Source organism: Poecilia formosa, unplaced genomic scaffold, assembly GCF_000485575.1.
Source record: "Poecilia formosa unplaced genomic scaffold, Poecilia_formosa-5.1.2 Scaffold485, whole genome shotgun sequence".
Classification (NCBI taxonomy): domain Eukaryota; kingdom Metazoa; phylum Chordata; class Actinopteri; order Cyprinodontiformes; family Poeciliidae; genus Poecilia; species Poecilia formosa.
Window position 1 is genome coordinate 161,273 of NW_006800424.1, and position 14,267 is coordinate 175,539.

General features: G+C 40.4%; 2 protein-coding genes across 4 annotated transcripts in view; both read left to right on the forward strand.

The window, feature by feature from the left end:
- trappc11 (trafficking protein particle complex subunit 11) overlaps positions 1 to 4,130 on the forward strand; it is a 27,470-nt gene extending 23,340 nt beyond the window's left edge. For both annotated transcript variants that reach the window (XM_007578617.2, XM_016664424.1), the window contains exons 24-30: positions 445 to 510; positions 669 to 825; positions 910 to 1,021; positions 1,099 to 1,190; positions 1,325 to 1,458; positions 2,209 to 2,376; positions 2,473 to 4,130. In XM_007578617.2, coding sequence (XP_007578679.1) covers positions 445 to 510; positions 669 to 825; positions 910 to 1,021; positions 1,099 to 1,190; positions 1,325 to 1,458; positions 2,209 to 2,376; positions 2,473 to 2,517 — 774 coding nt within the window. In that variant the 3' untranslated portion in view covers positions 2,518 to 4,130. The remainder of the gene's footprint in view (positions 1 to 444; positions 511 to 668; positions 826 to 909; positions 1,022 to 1,098; positions 1,191 to 1,324; positions 1,459 to 2,208; positions 2,377 to 2,472) is intronic.
- A 496-nt stretch (positions 4,131 to 4,626) lies between these two features.
- The window catches only part of spdl1 (spindle apparatus coiled-coil protein 1), a 12,592-nt gene continuing 2,951 nt past the window's right edge, over positions 4,627 to 14,267 (forward strand). Inside the window, exons 1-13 of one of the 2 annotated variants that reach the window (XM_016664433.1) lie at positions 4,627 to 4,860; positions 5,768 to 5,929; positions 6,536 to 6,703; positions 6,800 to 6,994; positions 7,082 to 7,231; positions 8,026 to 8,124; positions 8,557 to 8,667; positions 8,765 to 8,905; positions 9,584 to 9,690; positions 11,016 to 11,136; positions 11,663 to 11,729; positions 11,816 to 11,993; positions 12,156 to 12,224. In XM_016664433.1, the coding sequence (XP_016519919.1) occupies positions 5,768 to 5,929; positions 6,536 to 6,703; positions 6,800 to 6,994; positions 7,082 to 7,231; positions 8,026 to 8,124; positions 8,557 to 8,667; positions 8,765 to 8,905; positions 9,584 to 9,690; positions 11,016 to 11,136; positions 11,663 to 11,729; positions 11,816 to 11,993; positions 12,156 to 12,224 (1,568 nt within the window). In that variant the 5' untranslated portion in view covers positions 4,627 to 4,860. Of the gene's footprint in view, positions 4,861 to 5,767; positions 5,930 to 6,535; positions 6,704 to 6,799; positions 6,995 to 7,081; positions 7,232 to 8,025; positions 8,125 to 8,556; positions 8,668 to 8,764; positions 8,906 to 9,583; positions 9,691 to 11,015; positions 11,137 to 11,662; positions 11,730 to 11,815; positions 11,999 to 12,142; positions 12,225 to 14,267 lie in introns of both variants that reach the window. The other variant, XM_007578619.2, reaches the window with a different exon arrangement.

The following is a 14,267-nucleotide window of genomic DNA, read 5'->3' on the forward strand; positions in this document are numbered from 1 at the left end:
TGGCATACTTTTTCATATTTTGTGTTCTGTTTCTTTGTTTTTCTTTGTATTTGTAAACAAAGATGTCTAATAAAAAAAATGAACATAACATTCCTGGCATACTTTTTCATATTTTGTGTTCTGTTTCTTTGTTTTTCTTTGTATTTGTAAACAAAGATGTCTAATAAAAAAAATGAACATAACATTCCTGTATGATTTTTTTAATTGATATATTTGGAGCTTTCATTTCCTATAAGACTCAATAACTAAAACTGAGATATATCATTGTGTGTATAATGAATCTTTTTTAATCTTAGGTAGGGTAGGGATAAGGTTAGGGTACTCCTGAGATAATAACTTTTCAGTTATCTTCTTAATTATTTAGATGTGCATGCATAACTGGTGTTTTCTGTTCTGTGTAGAGAAATAATCAGCTGTTTTCTGTTTATTTTCCATGTGTTCCAGGATGAGACAGTGACTGTGGAGACTGTAGTCCCATTTGAAGTGTTGGTCAAGTTTGTATCTACAAAGGTCTGGAGCTCACACGAAGATGTTTTTAAACGTTTTATAAATGTTGCCATATTGTTAGCACAGATTGCAGTTATAAGGACTTTATGTTGAGGTTCGTAGCAAGCAGAGAACTCCGTCATGATCCCAGTTTCTTTGTGTGTGTGCGTGCGTGCGTCCAGTTTGAGCCGTTAGAGCAGGTAGCAGTAGACATCCCCTTCCTTTTGATGACGGACATCCGCTCGTCTTCACCCTGGCCTCTCCTGCTGAGCTCGTCTTCCCTGCAGCTGGTTACGGTGACCAGCAACACGCCACCGCTCCAGTCCCAGCTGCAGCAAGGTACCAGGGCAGGCCAGGGTGCTGGGCTACAGGGCTATGGGTACTACGGCTACAGGGCTGACGATGCTGTGTTTGTGTGTTCAGTGGTTCTGCAGACAGGAGAAAGCGCCAGTGAGTGCTTTTGTCTTCGATGTCCTCCAGACACCAGCAGCAGCAACACGGTGGCGACAGGACAGTACGTCATCTCATGGAGGAGGTATGTTGAACACACACATCCAGAAGAACACTGGTGTGTATGAAGGCGTGACTAACAGGTCTAGCTGTGTCGAACAGGAAGTACTCCAGTGCAGACAGCCCTCTCATCCAGACTACAGTCACTCTACCTCATGTCATCCTGGAGTCTGTCCCTCTTTATATCTATGCTGGTCAGTACATGCCTCACTTCTCTCTAGGTCCTACCAAACTATCTGTTTTCAACACCGCGCTCTCAGCCAGCCATGTTGTGTGTGTCTGTGCCTGTGGTTGTGTGTGTGTGTGTGTGGGTGTGTGTGTGTGACAGATCTGCCTTCGTTTGGGCGGGTCAGAGAGTCCCTTCCAGTTCGTTACCATATAGAGAACAGGACGGCTCAGGTGATGGAGGTGGAGATAGCTGTTGACCCGTCAGATGCCTTCATGTTCTCTGGACTCAAACAGGTACGACATCATACCTCCACCCACTTCAAAATAAGAGCATGAATATAATGTCGAACTACCTAAGGATTTCTCATCAGACAATAACCAAAGCTTCAATACAATGTTGAACTACATTCAACTGAAAGCTTACAAAACAGCCAAGTAAATTAGCACTAGGGCTGCACCAATTGCAGTTTTCTGGCTGATCGCCGATTACCGATCTTTATAAAGCATGACATGCCAGTTTCGATTTTGGCTGATACCAATTTTTTTTGGTCTGAGACATTGCTCAATATAGCAAGAAAGTTGCTGAATTGGCAACAGTCGGGTATCTATTGTTAACTGTAAATGTGCAGACATGACCTGGTGGTTCGGTCTATCAGTCAAACCTTTCTCACGGGAGAGCAGTGGACAGTGCTCCTCCCATGAGCACCGTAGATTAGATCAGGAGATAAGGTCAGCTTCGTGTAAAAATCGGCTGATCACCAATCTCCCAAAATTAAGAAAATTGGCACTGATAAATCGGTGCACACCTAGTTAGTGCTCTATAATTTACCTGGAAAAAATTTATTTAAGGGAAGCAAAGTGTGCTAAAGGTGTTCAAATTTGACAAACGTGCTGAAAGACCAAAAGATTAGCTCTGCTATTAACAGAAGAGTGCCCACCACTGAGGTTTTGAAAACCATATTTTTCACATCAGAGTCAATTTGCTATAAAATCAGAACCATCTGCCTCTCAAATCGATCTCTGGCTATGTGCGTCAATACACAGGTGCGTCTGCGGGTCCTCCCCGGCACAGAGCAGCAGATGCTATATAATTACTACCCACTGATGGCTGGTTACCAGACACTACCACAGCTCAACATCAGCCTGCCACGCTGTCCGACGTCCAACAGCCCTGCACTGAGACGCTTCCTGCCTCAGCGTATCTTCGTCAAGGTAACTGGCGGTCCCGCCCACCCCTGAGCCTATTCTCCCCTGAACGTCAGTGTTTCGGGTCTGACTTGAAACGTTGTTTTGCTTCTTTGTGTCCAGCCTCAGGGTCGACAGCCAGACGACGCCTCCATCGCCGCAGCCTGAGGAGAGAATGAAACTGTTTACTGTAAATACCACCAAGCAACATTGTGTTTGTTCTTTTAGATGCATCATTCCACAGAGACATCATAATGAACACTATTTGTTACTTGTCATTCTGTAAAAAAAATGTCGACCAAACATTAGGAGGCGGTTATTTCCAGCGAGTGAAAGTGATGACATGAATTGTGTAAGTAGCAAAAACATGAACTGATGTCGTCTTACCCAGGGGAATCCTGGAGGAATCTGATGTGATGTGAGCTGTGTGTTGATTTTGGGAGATTAATCCATGACTTGAATGTGTTGAAGAAGTGATTATACTGAAGCAATGGAAAACTTGCCGTGTCTTATTGTTGCATGTTTGCAGAATTCTCAGCTGTGCAAATGTGACACAGTTAAGGCTACGGCTGGGGAAATAAATATTTAACACATCCATGTTTTTATCAGTAAATATATTTCTGATTGACCGTGGTTGGCTCAGGTGTTTTTGAACCACTTTTTCAGAAAAACGAGCTTCTTGTTCTGAAGGTAGGGTTTCTTCTGTAATCAGCTCTTTCTTTAGATTTCCGGTTTTATTTCCAGATAATTATCAGGAATATCTCTGGGCCTTTCCATCCTTCCTTTAAATATACAAAGTCTGTCACATGGCAAAAAGAATTATGTTCCACCTCCAATCTGGAATTTTCCTACCAAACATTCAGTTCAATTCAAAAATGTGTAATTTATCCCAAACGGAGATTAAGTGTTGGAACTCATGTTGCTCAAGTGTATTTGAATGGATGGTGAAGCTGTGGGAAGGAAGAATCTCCTGTAACAGTCAGTATTGCCATTAATCTGAAGAGACCTCTGACTAAGACATGCTAACAGCTCAATTTCCATGTAGCAGAGACAACATTCCCCAGCAACATGACCTGGATGACTGCTAGTCCAACTCATTTGCTTTTGCCACTTTAAATCTGTCAGGCCGTGCTGTTAGAAAGCCGAGCAGAGTGATGTTGGGGATATGATCCTTGTCCAGTATGAACGGTTCTGGTATTTGATTTTTGGGGATGCCATCGCCTGCTCCCAGTTGTTAAAATAAAACCTTATTGCCATGGTTATGCATCGTAACTGTCCCAAAGTAAAAAGTAAAAGCAGAAATCCTTCCAGCATCCAAAAACATGTGAAATAATTGTCCAAACATTCAATATCTCAACCCACAATTATGAGCACAAGTCTAGCATAAGAAAAAAAAAATCTGAACTAAAGTAATAAAGTTTCTCCAACATACTGCCACTGCGGGTTATTCTAGACCAGTTAGAAGCCTGGTGTGTGTTATAGAGTTAAACCCTTGTCTCATCTGACCAGGCTATATTTCCAGTATTTAAATGTCTGATCTCACTTTTTGCAGCTTCTGTACTTCATATGTTCAATATTCTCCCCTGTGTCATTTCACAGAGTTATAAAACTTCATTTACAGACCTATTTATGTGTTGATCTTGTTGGTCCAATAATGACATCTGCATTGGATTTCTTCATAACGCTATTGGGACATTTTTGCCACGTTCATTTTCTCCCTTGTATTTTCAAAGTGTATTTTGAAATGTCATGATTCAAGATATGCTTAGAAGTTCTCTCTATGATTTAGATAAATGTGGGGTTTCTTGATTTTTGATCTTCACATGGTGCTGGTACAATTTTTGTCCATTCTTTGGGTATTGCAACAAAGTTATCTAAAAAATGTGACTGTCTGAATGTTCAAATACTTAATGCTGCAAAATATCTCAATATACATTATGGATGTGAAGGCAATAAAGTGGCCAGTGTGTATAGGACAGAATATTAAGCGTTAATGAGTAAGACGTTTGAATAAGATAAATAAGGAATTTAAAGTGTAACATTTACTCAAGAAAGGTAATTTACAGAGCACTTTTTATAGATAGAAATCACAAGGTTCTTCAATCACAAGGTTATTTTTTTACTGAAGAAAAGGAATAAAACACCATAGCGAAATTATTAAAATAGTAGTAGAAAAAATAATCATAATAATGGAAAGTAGACAGACACAACACAACAAAAAAAAGAAAAAAATATATTAAAACTTAAGTTGAATGCTTGTCCAACGGGGTGAAAGCCTTCGAGTACTTTTATTAATTATACATGATATTTTGGACTAAACGTAACAACAGGAATGGGATTTGTTTTTAACTATTTTCATAAACAGTGATGGAACTGAAAATTGACCGTTAGAGGACGCTGTGGCTCAAGTTAATCGCCTTTGGTTTGGTTTGAAGCAAACTGTCGCGATAACTCACGGGAACTCGATTCAAACTGCGGCGGGTTGAGACGGACGATACTGTTGTAGAGAAGGTACAGTGCTTTTTAAAAAAATATAATAGCAGATTTTTTTTGTACTCAGTAAATAATAATGCTCAGTGTATTTGTCATAATGAAACTGCTACCAGTTAAAAAAAAAAAGTTAAACGCTAACCGACAACACTGGCGAAAATGTATTTACTGTCTTACGCGAAAGGGTTGCTTTCGTTTGGCGGCTGACATTTTTATACGCTTAATTATTTCTGAATGGGTTCATAAACCTTCCTGAGGATTCAGTAATATTTCCATGGTAAACATTATAAACCATGTTTGTTACTGTCTGTGAGTCCGCCCATGGCTGCCACAGAAAAAAGTCTGTTACTGGCTGTTTTGAAGTAAAGTTCCGTAAGTTGATATCATACAACACATTTTAATCAGTTCTACTGCATTGAATCTACAACAACAGAAGGTCAAATAAAAGGTCACATCTCCTTGGTAACGCAGACCAATAAAAAGAAGTCTATATTCTCATATTCAGCAAAGCAAAAATTATTGTAATAGCTTAATATCTCTAAGAAGGGATCAAACAATATGAACCAAAAAAATGCATCTATTGTAGCCATTCATAAATAGAGCTACGTTTAGTTTGATTTGTTTCAAAGGAATAAATTAAATGTTTTGTTTATGCGCTATACACTATTTCTCTACCTTACTTTAAAATATATCTAAGACATTGATGGAAGGATAAGTGTTTGTACTTTTGAAACAGATTCTCTGATGCTTTCAAGGCCAAAACAACTGCTGGAACACCAAAGTCAGGAGATATTTGTCAAGAAGCCTCTATATCCTCAGACCTGTTGGAAAACATTCTGTGAATTGATGAGAAAAAGTGAAATGTGACTGCCAAAGACAGGATAATAATAACACCACTGCTGAACTAATCCAGTGTTTTACCTCTCAGATGCCTCCAGAGGAGGAGAATGAGCTGCTGCGTAGCCAGCTGAAGGAGAGCGAGGAACAGGCTCGTCGGGCCGCCCAGGCAGGCCTGGACCTGCTGAAGCAGCAGGATGAGCTCCAGGAGCGGCTGGAGGAGCAGAGGGTGGAGATGACCAACGCTCTGGAGGTGTGGAGCTGGGTCCATTCAAATACACAGTCTGAAGTCTGAGATGTCTGCATCTGAAAATGTAGATTTAAGATATTTTAACCAGAGCTGAAGTGATTAATCAGATTAATTGTGATTAATCTATTATTAAAATGATCATCAACGAATTATTTTGCAATCTATTAATCGATCTATTGATCTATTAATAATTAAGCTTCACCTGCTTTAAATTATGTAAAAACAAATAAACATCTCCTATTAAACATGTTTTGCTGTCCAGTTATTAGTCAATCAAAAAAAAAAATCTACAAATAATCAAGCATACAGTGAAGAAATATAGTGTTAATGCATTTTTTACAATAAAATGCTCATTTTCTTATTTAAAACGGAACTGAATTGTTTTAATGTATTTCCAGTATTGTATAAAACAGGCTTGCGTGATTAAATGAAACATCTGCAGAATGTAGCAAATCTTTTATGTGATGAGTCATCTCAGTAATGGATTCCTAAAATAATCGTTAGTTGTTGCCCTCATTTCACTTTTTGTGAGGAAGTTGCAGTAATAGGCAAATGTAGGATGCAGTTTCCACCTCTCAGCTCTGTTGTGAGCAGCTGTGTGTGCTCTAGGCTCTGGAGCAGGACAAGTACTCCCTGCAGAAGGAGGTGGGGCTGAAGACCCGGATGCTGGAGTCTCTGCAGTCGGAATACGAGAGCATGAAGAACCTGCAGAAACAGCAGCTTCAGGAACATCTGGAGAGGAGCCACAGCATGGCTCTGACTGAGCACCAGAACAAGGTAGAGCTGTGTGAGGCAGAAGCAAACAATCACACACTCCTGCTCTACAGGCCCAGGGAAGACATGGGAGATCTGAGTCCTAAACACTGTGCGCAGATCCTGAGGCTGCAGTCTGCTGTGGAGGAGTTCCAGCTGAGTGAAAATCAGCTGAAGCACAAGCTGAAGGTGCAGGCCGAGATGCTGAGCAGCAAGATGGAGGAGCTGCGTGCACTGAACGAAAACACCCAGAGCTCCATGACGACGGAGATGATGGAGGTGCAGCTGAAGACCATGGAGCTGGAGAGCGCTAAGGTGAGGCTCGGTGAGGCTCATCTGGACGGCGGAGCGCGGGGTTCTAATGCTCGGTACCAAGCCTGAGACAGATTCCTGCTGGTCCAGGTGGAGCTGGAGCAGACCCTGCAGGAGAGTCGCTACAGAGAGCAGCAGTTGGAGCTGAGCAACAGCCGTCTGCAGAGACAGCTGGAGCGCCTCACTGAGGAGAAGGAAGAGAGGGAGAGGGAAGCTGTGTCCTGGTTCAACACCCTGGAGGTAACCTGGCTGCCTTTCTCATCTGCTCTCTTCCTTAGGTCCAACTGACTCTTGAGTTTTAGACCTTAAAGAGAAAACAGAATCTGCTATAAAAGGTGGGGATGCACCGATCCACTACTTTCACTTCCAGAACCGATACAGATATCTGAGGAGTAGTATCAGTCGATACCAATCCAATACAGAAATATAGCTGAATTAACTTAAAAAGTTTCTTTTTTTAAACACATGCATAAATGTACTGAATTACAAATTAATTTGTTAACTCTGCACCAGTACAGCACATTTAAATACATCTATAAATTCAAAGCTTGGTCAAACATGTGAAATCAACTTTCATTTGTTCAGTCAGTACAATTAGGAATATAGCACTGAGTGTAAAATAAATGATAAAGAATCTGAAACAGACAAAATCAATAGGCTCACTACTTTGGCCAAACATGTAAAAATAGACTACAACAAACTTTATGCCAGATGGTTCAGAATGTAAAAATAGGAATTCTAAATAAATGTAAAATAAATAATAATGAAGCATGACATCACTCAGAGCATGAAGCATAGAATTGGACTGAATAGATCTGCCATTCTGGGTCAAACACATTGTCACTGATTACCAAATATATTTTTTTCAATATCAGAACCGATACAGATATTAATATTACAGATTGAAGCATCTCTAGTAAAAATTCAACAAAACATATTTCTGTTCTTGATCTGTCAGCTTGATGTGATGAGACGTAAAGCAGTTTGAATCTGTTTCTGTCCCTCAGTCAGATTTCTGCTTTGTTTTTAAACAGAAATCTCGAGAACTAAACCGGGATCTGCAGATCCAGTTGGATCAGGTTCTTCAGCAGGCCCAGGATCCAAACAGCCGGGGCAATTCTCTGTTTGCTGAGGTAAACACAGAAATGGCACACACTCACTGTGTTCCTATCCAAGTATAACAGGAATTTTGAGCGAACTTTAAAGGTTCAGTATCATGTAAAATTAATGATATGTTGTAATGCTATTCCCCCATCAAGCACATACCTGTAATGTTGCCTTGATTCTTTCATACATGTTTGAGAAGTCCTTTAATCTCCATGGCAACGCTGGTAAAAGCATTGTTAAAGGGTTAATGGAGGAGCCATTTTGTGATGACTTCCTGAAGGCAGAGCTTCAGAGAGAGCAGAAGGTTTTAAAGAGACAAAGGCCCAATTTAATGGTCTTTAAATTAGGATATCAAATTTGATATGTGCAGTATCTTATAGCAACTGAAGGTAACATAATTACTTAATTGTGCTACAAAACGGAAAATAAACAACGGAATTATATCTGTTGTTTTCCAGCTGGAGGACAAGAGAGCTGCAATGGAGAGACAGCTCATCAGCATGAAGGTGCAGCATCAGTCACTGCAGAAAATGCACGCCTTCAGTAAGCAGCAGATGCAGCGCATGAAGGTAGAGTGTGTAACAGAGGACAGCTTGGTTCTTCAGCACCAAGCTGCAAATATAGGATTGGTGCTTTTCATCGAATGACCGTGAAGGTGGTGTGCAGGTCCAGATTGCTACTCTGATGCAGCTGCAAGGCTCCAGGGCTGACCCTGCTCAGCTGGAGAGGCTGCAGTCCATGCTGTCGGAGAAGAACACCGAGATCCAGACTCTGATGACCAAACTGCAGAGGCTGGAGAAGAGGGAGGTGAGCACAGAGCTTCAACCTGCTCAAATTCCAACTAGAAACATCAGCAGGAGAGATTTTAATTTGTAAGCCGACACACAAAGTAGAGCGGACAAAACTGTAATGATATATATTTTTCTTTTTACAAATAAGTCTGAAAAGTGTGGGATGGATCAGTGTTCAGTGCCTCAAGTTAAAACTATGTGAAAAAAGGTTTTGATTGCAAGTTCAGCTGCAGATGTCCGGTATATGTAGTGACAACAACCACTACAAGTTAAATGTTGCCTTTACATTTAACTATGATTCTCAAAGTTTCAATATAATAAATTCCAAAAACTTAATTAAAAGAATAATTTGGTATAAACTGATTAATTCACATCTGCCCAAACTGTCGCACTTCTTCTGGCTCAGGGACAGGAAATAATTGAAATGCTGAAGGATGCCTCATGCTAGCTGTGCTAACACTACGACACTGATGTTTAAGAGCAACTTCAAATGATCAGTAAAGCTCCTTCCCTTATCTGCGATGGAGTAAAACTCCTGCAAGACATAAGGAGGCGATATGAAAACTTGTACAAAGAAATTCGTATTGATAATGATTACTTTTGCTTTATTTACTAAAAACGTATATATGTGTGTGTGTGTGTGTGTGTGTGTGTGTGTGTGTGTGTGTGTGTGTGTGTGTGTGTGTGTGTATAGACATTGCTGAAGTCTCAACCAACCAATACCATCCAAGCAGAAGCAGTTGGTGGTCAGGATGAAACGTACTACACTGACCTACTCCAACTCAAGCTCAACAACTCTGTGTGAGTTCAGCCTTCATCATCGTCATCGTCATCATCATTACAGTGTTTGATGTTTACAGACTGAAATTAAACTCAGTCTGTAAACGTGTCACTGTTAAACAACTTGAGTTATTCTTTAACATATTGGTATGAAGTAAAGTTGGGCCAATGTTCACAACTTCTGTTTATTTTCATCTTGTTGCCTGTTCAGTTCAGTGATAGTGAAGCAGTAGAAATATATGTGTGTGTGTGTGTGTGTGTGTGTGTGTGTGTGTGTGTGTGTGTGTGTGTGTGCGTGCTTTATCAGCCACAATAGCAGTATTGATATCAGCTAATGATTTTGACCCAAATGTTCATATCTGTGCATCCCTAATAATTATGCTGCAAATATAGAAATGTGGAAATTTATGGATATTTGGCAGTTTCAAAAGAAAAGACACACTGTCTCTATTTAACCCACTGAAAGAGCTTTGTTCTAATGCAGTGGTTCTTAACCTGGGTTCGATGAGTCCGTCTCAGGGGTTCAGCGGAGCCTCTGCCGCGGAGGTAAAGACACACTTATATAAAGTCGTGATGACGCCCCGCTTTGCTGCAGAGGATCACGTTACATTTCTTAGCCAATCAGTGCTGCGGAGGAGCACTGATTGAAGGAGTTCCACTCTCAGCATGGATTTGAACTTGTGTCTTTAATTACTTAAGCAAAGCTCACAGTTTTTACCAAATTCTGTAGCTTCTAAATCTGCTCCTTAGTCGCATCTTTTCGGGGTTGGTACTGCCGCTAGTGGCGTGGGGGTGGTAACACAACTAATATAATTACATTAGTAAATCAGAATACTGCAAAGTCTTTATTATTTATTTTTCATTTTTCATTCTCTTAAGAATGTAGAGCTAATTAAATGATCTAAATAAGATCTTAAAGTGGTTCCAGTTTCTCTCGATGGCCAACCTGTTGCAACTGTGGCAAATTTTAAATACCTTGGGTCGTTCCTGGACAGTCAGCTCAACTTTGCTGAAAACACTGACTATATTTTGAAAAACTGTTCTCAGAGACTCTACCTTTTAAGAAGACTTAGTGATCTTGGGGTGACCCAACTAGACTCTAGTTGGGTCACTAGAGACTCTAGTCTAGACTCAACTAGACTAGAGTCTAGTTGGGGTGACCCAACTAGACTCTAGTTGGGTCACCCCAATGTCTTGAATTTGGGAGGAGAAAAAAAATAATTTATCACTACAGAAGGGTTCATTGAATGCGCATATGAAACTGGTGGGTTCGGTACCTCAAAAAAGGTTAAGAACCACTGTTCTAATGTGTGTGCGTGGGCGCGTGTGTGTGTGTGTGTGCTCAGTAAGGAAGCCGAGCGACTGGGAGATGAGCTGTCCTTGCAGAGGATGAAGTCTCTGTCAGAGAGCCAGAGAGCCCTGGAGCTGGAGAGGAAGCTGTTTACGTCTGAGCGGCTGCTCAAACAGGTAGAGGGTGGCTGGTTCAGTCAGTGGTGGGGATTTATTGTATTGTTTATCATTTACAGTGATAAATTTCTTATCATGAGAAGAATTTTGATTTATTGTTGTCACTATAAATTTCAGTTAATGTCTAAAATCGCCTAGTACTGTCCGTATTGTTGGGGTTGTTAATTTTCCCGCTGTTCTTTAAATTGAGAGTATCAATACATTTGAAAATATAATTAGATGTAGTTACTTTGAGCTGCTTAGTGATACAAATCAAACTTCTTCATATGACTAATGTCCTAAATAAATGGATTACAATTTTTTTTTTAAGAGCAGTACTTTTGTTTGTGGAACTTTGACTGCTGTACCATTCAGTCACATGAAATTAACTAAAAAAGGAGTAATAAATAGTTATCACAATAGTACTATAAAATATTTTTATAAAACTTTCCATCGATTTCGCCCAGCCCTTAAGTGTATATAATCTGAGGAGAACAGATCTTCTCAGGCTGCGACACCTTTAGGATCTGAGTTTCTGTTCCTGCAGGCTCAGAGCGACAAGATCAAGCTGCAGCTGCGTGTCGAGGAGCTTCAGCAGAAATATGAACCCAAAGGTAGTGAAGCAAACCTCCAGCCTCTGTTAGCTGTCTGTCTGCTGTCTGCTGCTCCGTAACACTGCTGCTGCCTGGAATCTCTGCAGAAGTGAAGAGGATCCCTGTCCAGAGGAAAAGAAAGGAAAAGCTACCTGTCGAAGTGAAGCCTGAACCTGACGGGAGCACTCACGGAGAGCAGGTTGTTGCTGTGGAGACTGAGGAGACGGACAATATGAAAGTGGGCCGTGAAGATGAAAACAGCCCTGGAGAGATAACAGTTGCTGCTCAAGGTATGTGGTGAAGTGAAGGGAGGGTCAGAGGTGAACTGTGTCACCTTCCATCCCCCAAACACACCTGGAGAGGAGAGTGTAATCAGCATGTAGAGCTCAGGCCATCATGTGTTGCAGCTACTCATTGTTTCCTCTATGTTCCAGCACCTGAGCCTGAACCTGAGCTGAAACCTGCCAAGTGTGTGAAGATCAGCTCTGCTCAGCCTGATGTGATCCCCAGTCCCAGGTCAGTACTGTCATCATACAACATCAGCTCAGAGCTACAACTCAGGTTTCTACTGCTGCTGGGAGCTACAGATGTACCGGCCAATACGATCCGGTACAGAAGAACAGTGCTGGACTGACTTTAAACCTTTATTTTTTTTTTCAACACAAACAAAATGTACTGAATTATAAATTTATTTAGACTCTATGCTAGCAAAACACACTAAAATACACCAATAACTTCACAAGTTTAGTCAAAACATGTTAAAACCCCTTTCATTTGTTTAGTCAGTGCATTTAGGAGTAGAACAGCCAATGGAAAATATATAATAAAGAATTTGAAACTGACAATAACAATAACGATGGGCTGACTATCTTGGTCAAACAGGTAAAAATAAACTAACAAACCTTCAGTTGGTTCAGAAAGTGAAACTAGGAATTCTATATGTAATGTAAAATATAATAATCCATAATGTCACTCAGAGTACAAAGCATAGAATTAGACTGGATAGATCTACCCTTATAGATCTGGCACATTGTTGCAGGTACCTGATCTAGAATATTTTTCAATATCAGATCTGTGCGTCTTTATTTAAAGCGGACTGGGATGGACAAGGAAATCAGAAAAACATTTGTTTTCAGTTCAGTTTCTAAAAACTTCAAATTATGGGAGAGAGTGAACTTATCAAATGACAAATGTGCTTTTCATATTCATACCAGGGGAATAAATATTGTTATTGCCTTCATATGTTATGATTTATTCTCAAATGTTAGTAGAACCACAGAAAGCAAGTTACATTCATAAAAACTTTTTTAAAAACTAGCATGGAACATTTGCAGCTTTGAATGTATAAACCCTAAAAGTCCCCCGTGATTGTAGCTTTCTTTACTTGTCTCTGTTTCTATTGGACATGTTTGAACAATCAATCCTAAAGGTATATAAATAGGTCACTATTACGATGATTTCCTAAGTATCTGGCATGACATATAATGTAATTGGGTCAAATTATGCCCCTTTTCCATCGACTCTACTCGGCCAGCTCGGCTCGGCTCGCTATGCGTTTCCACCAGCCCTTTTCAACGGGGCTGGCCCTGCTTTTTAGGGTCCTGCTTCAGAGCAGGGTTAGCCGGGCCGGCCCTGGTTTGGTAGGTGACGCAAGCTTCGCTGCTGTTCACTGATTGGCTGAGGGCGTGGACCATACGGAGCAGCGGAGAGAGAAGAAAAATGAAGGCGCAACGTTTGAAACGCTGCAACACGGAAGTGATGGAAGATACAAACAAGCCGTTAACTAAAATAAGACGCCGGCTTTTTTCTTTGCTTCGGATTTCAATATTCAGCAGCAGCTCGATGGAGCCGTGAGGAATGAGTCGTTTTTGTCAGTAGTGGAGCGAATGTAAAGCCTCGTTAGCCGCTTCGGAGCCGACGGAGCCCCACGGTGAACACCGACGCAGATGTAGCTGACGCCGCTGCTGCTCTCCAGCCAGGTGAGCAGTTTGTAGATATATCTGTCTGGTTTTTACTACATTTAAGGTTGCATACATACAGTCATGGAAGACATTTAAAACACAAAGTCTGCTGTATTTTTATTGCTCAAACACAACATCCGCATTTTCTGAAGACACTTGGTTGCACATTACAGTTATAAATAACTCAGTATTGTACAGCATTTTACCTTCTCTTGTTTCTTATCTTTGCGTGAATCTACGTGCTTCGATTGTTTCTCATTTTGGTGTTGAATCTGAGTTTCCCCTGTTGTGAGATAATAAAACATTTTATATGACATCCTATTATTGTAAAATGGCTAGATATCAGTTCTCTAATCAAATTATGAATTAGTAATTGTAGAATGAGCAATAAACCTGAAGAAAACCCATGGCTGTATGCATGCATAGGTCTAAAACTTATTACATTTTGTCTTTAATTTACACTATTCCAGTTATTTATAATTCTGTATGGTTGGATGGTAAAAAAAGGGGTTACATGTATATATAAAGTAACATGTCTGTTTTAAATAGTTCCTTATGTGTGACTTTCACATTAGTAACTGTTATTTATCTACATTTA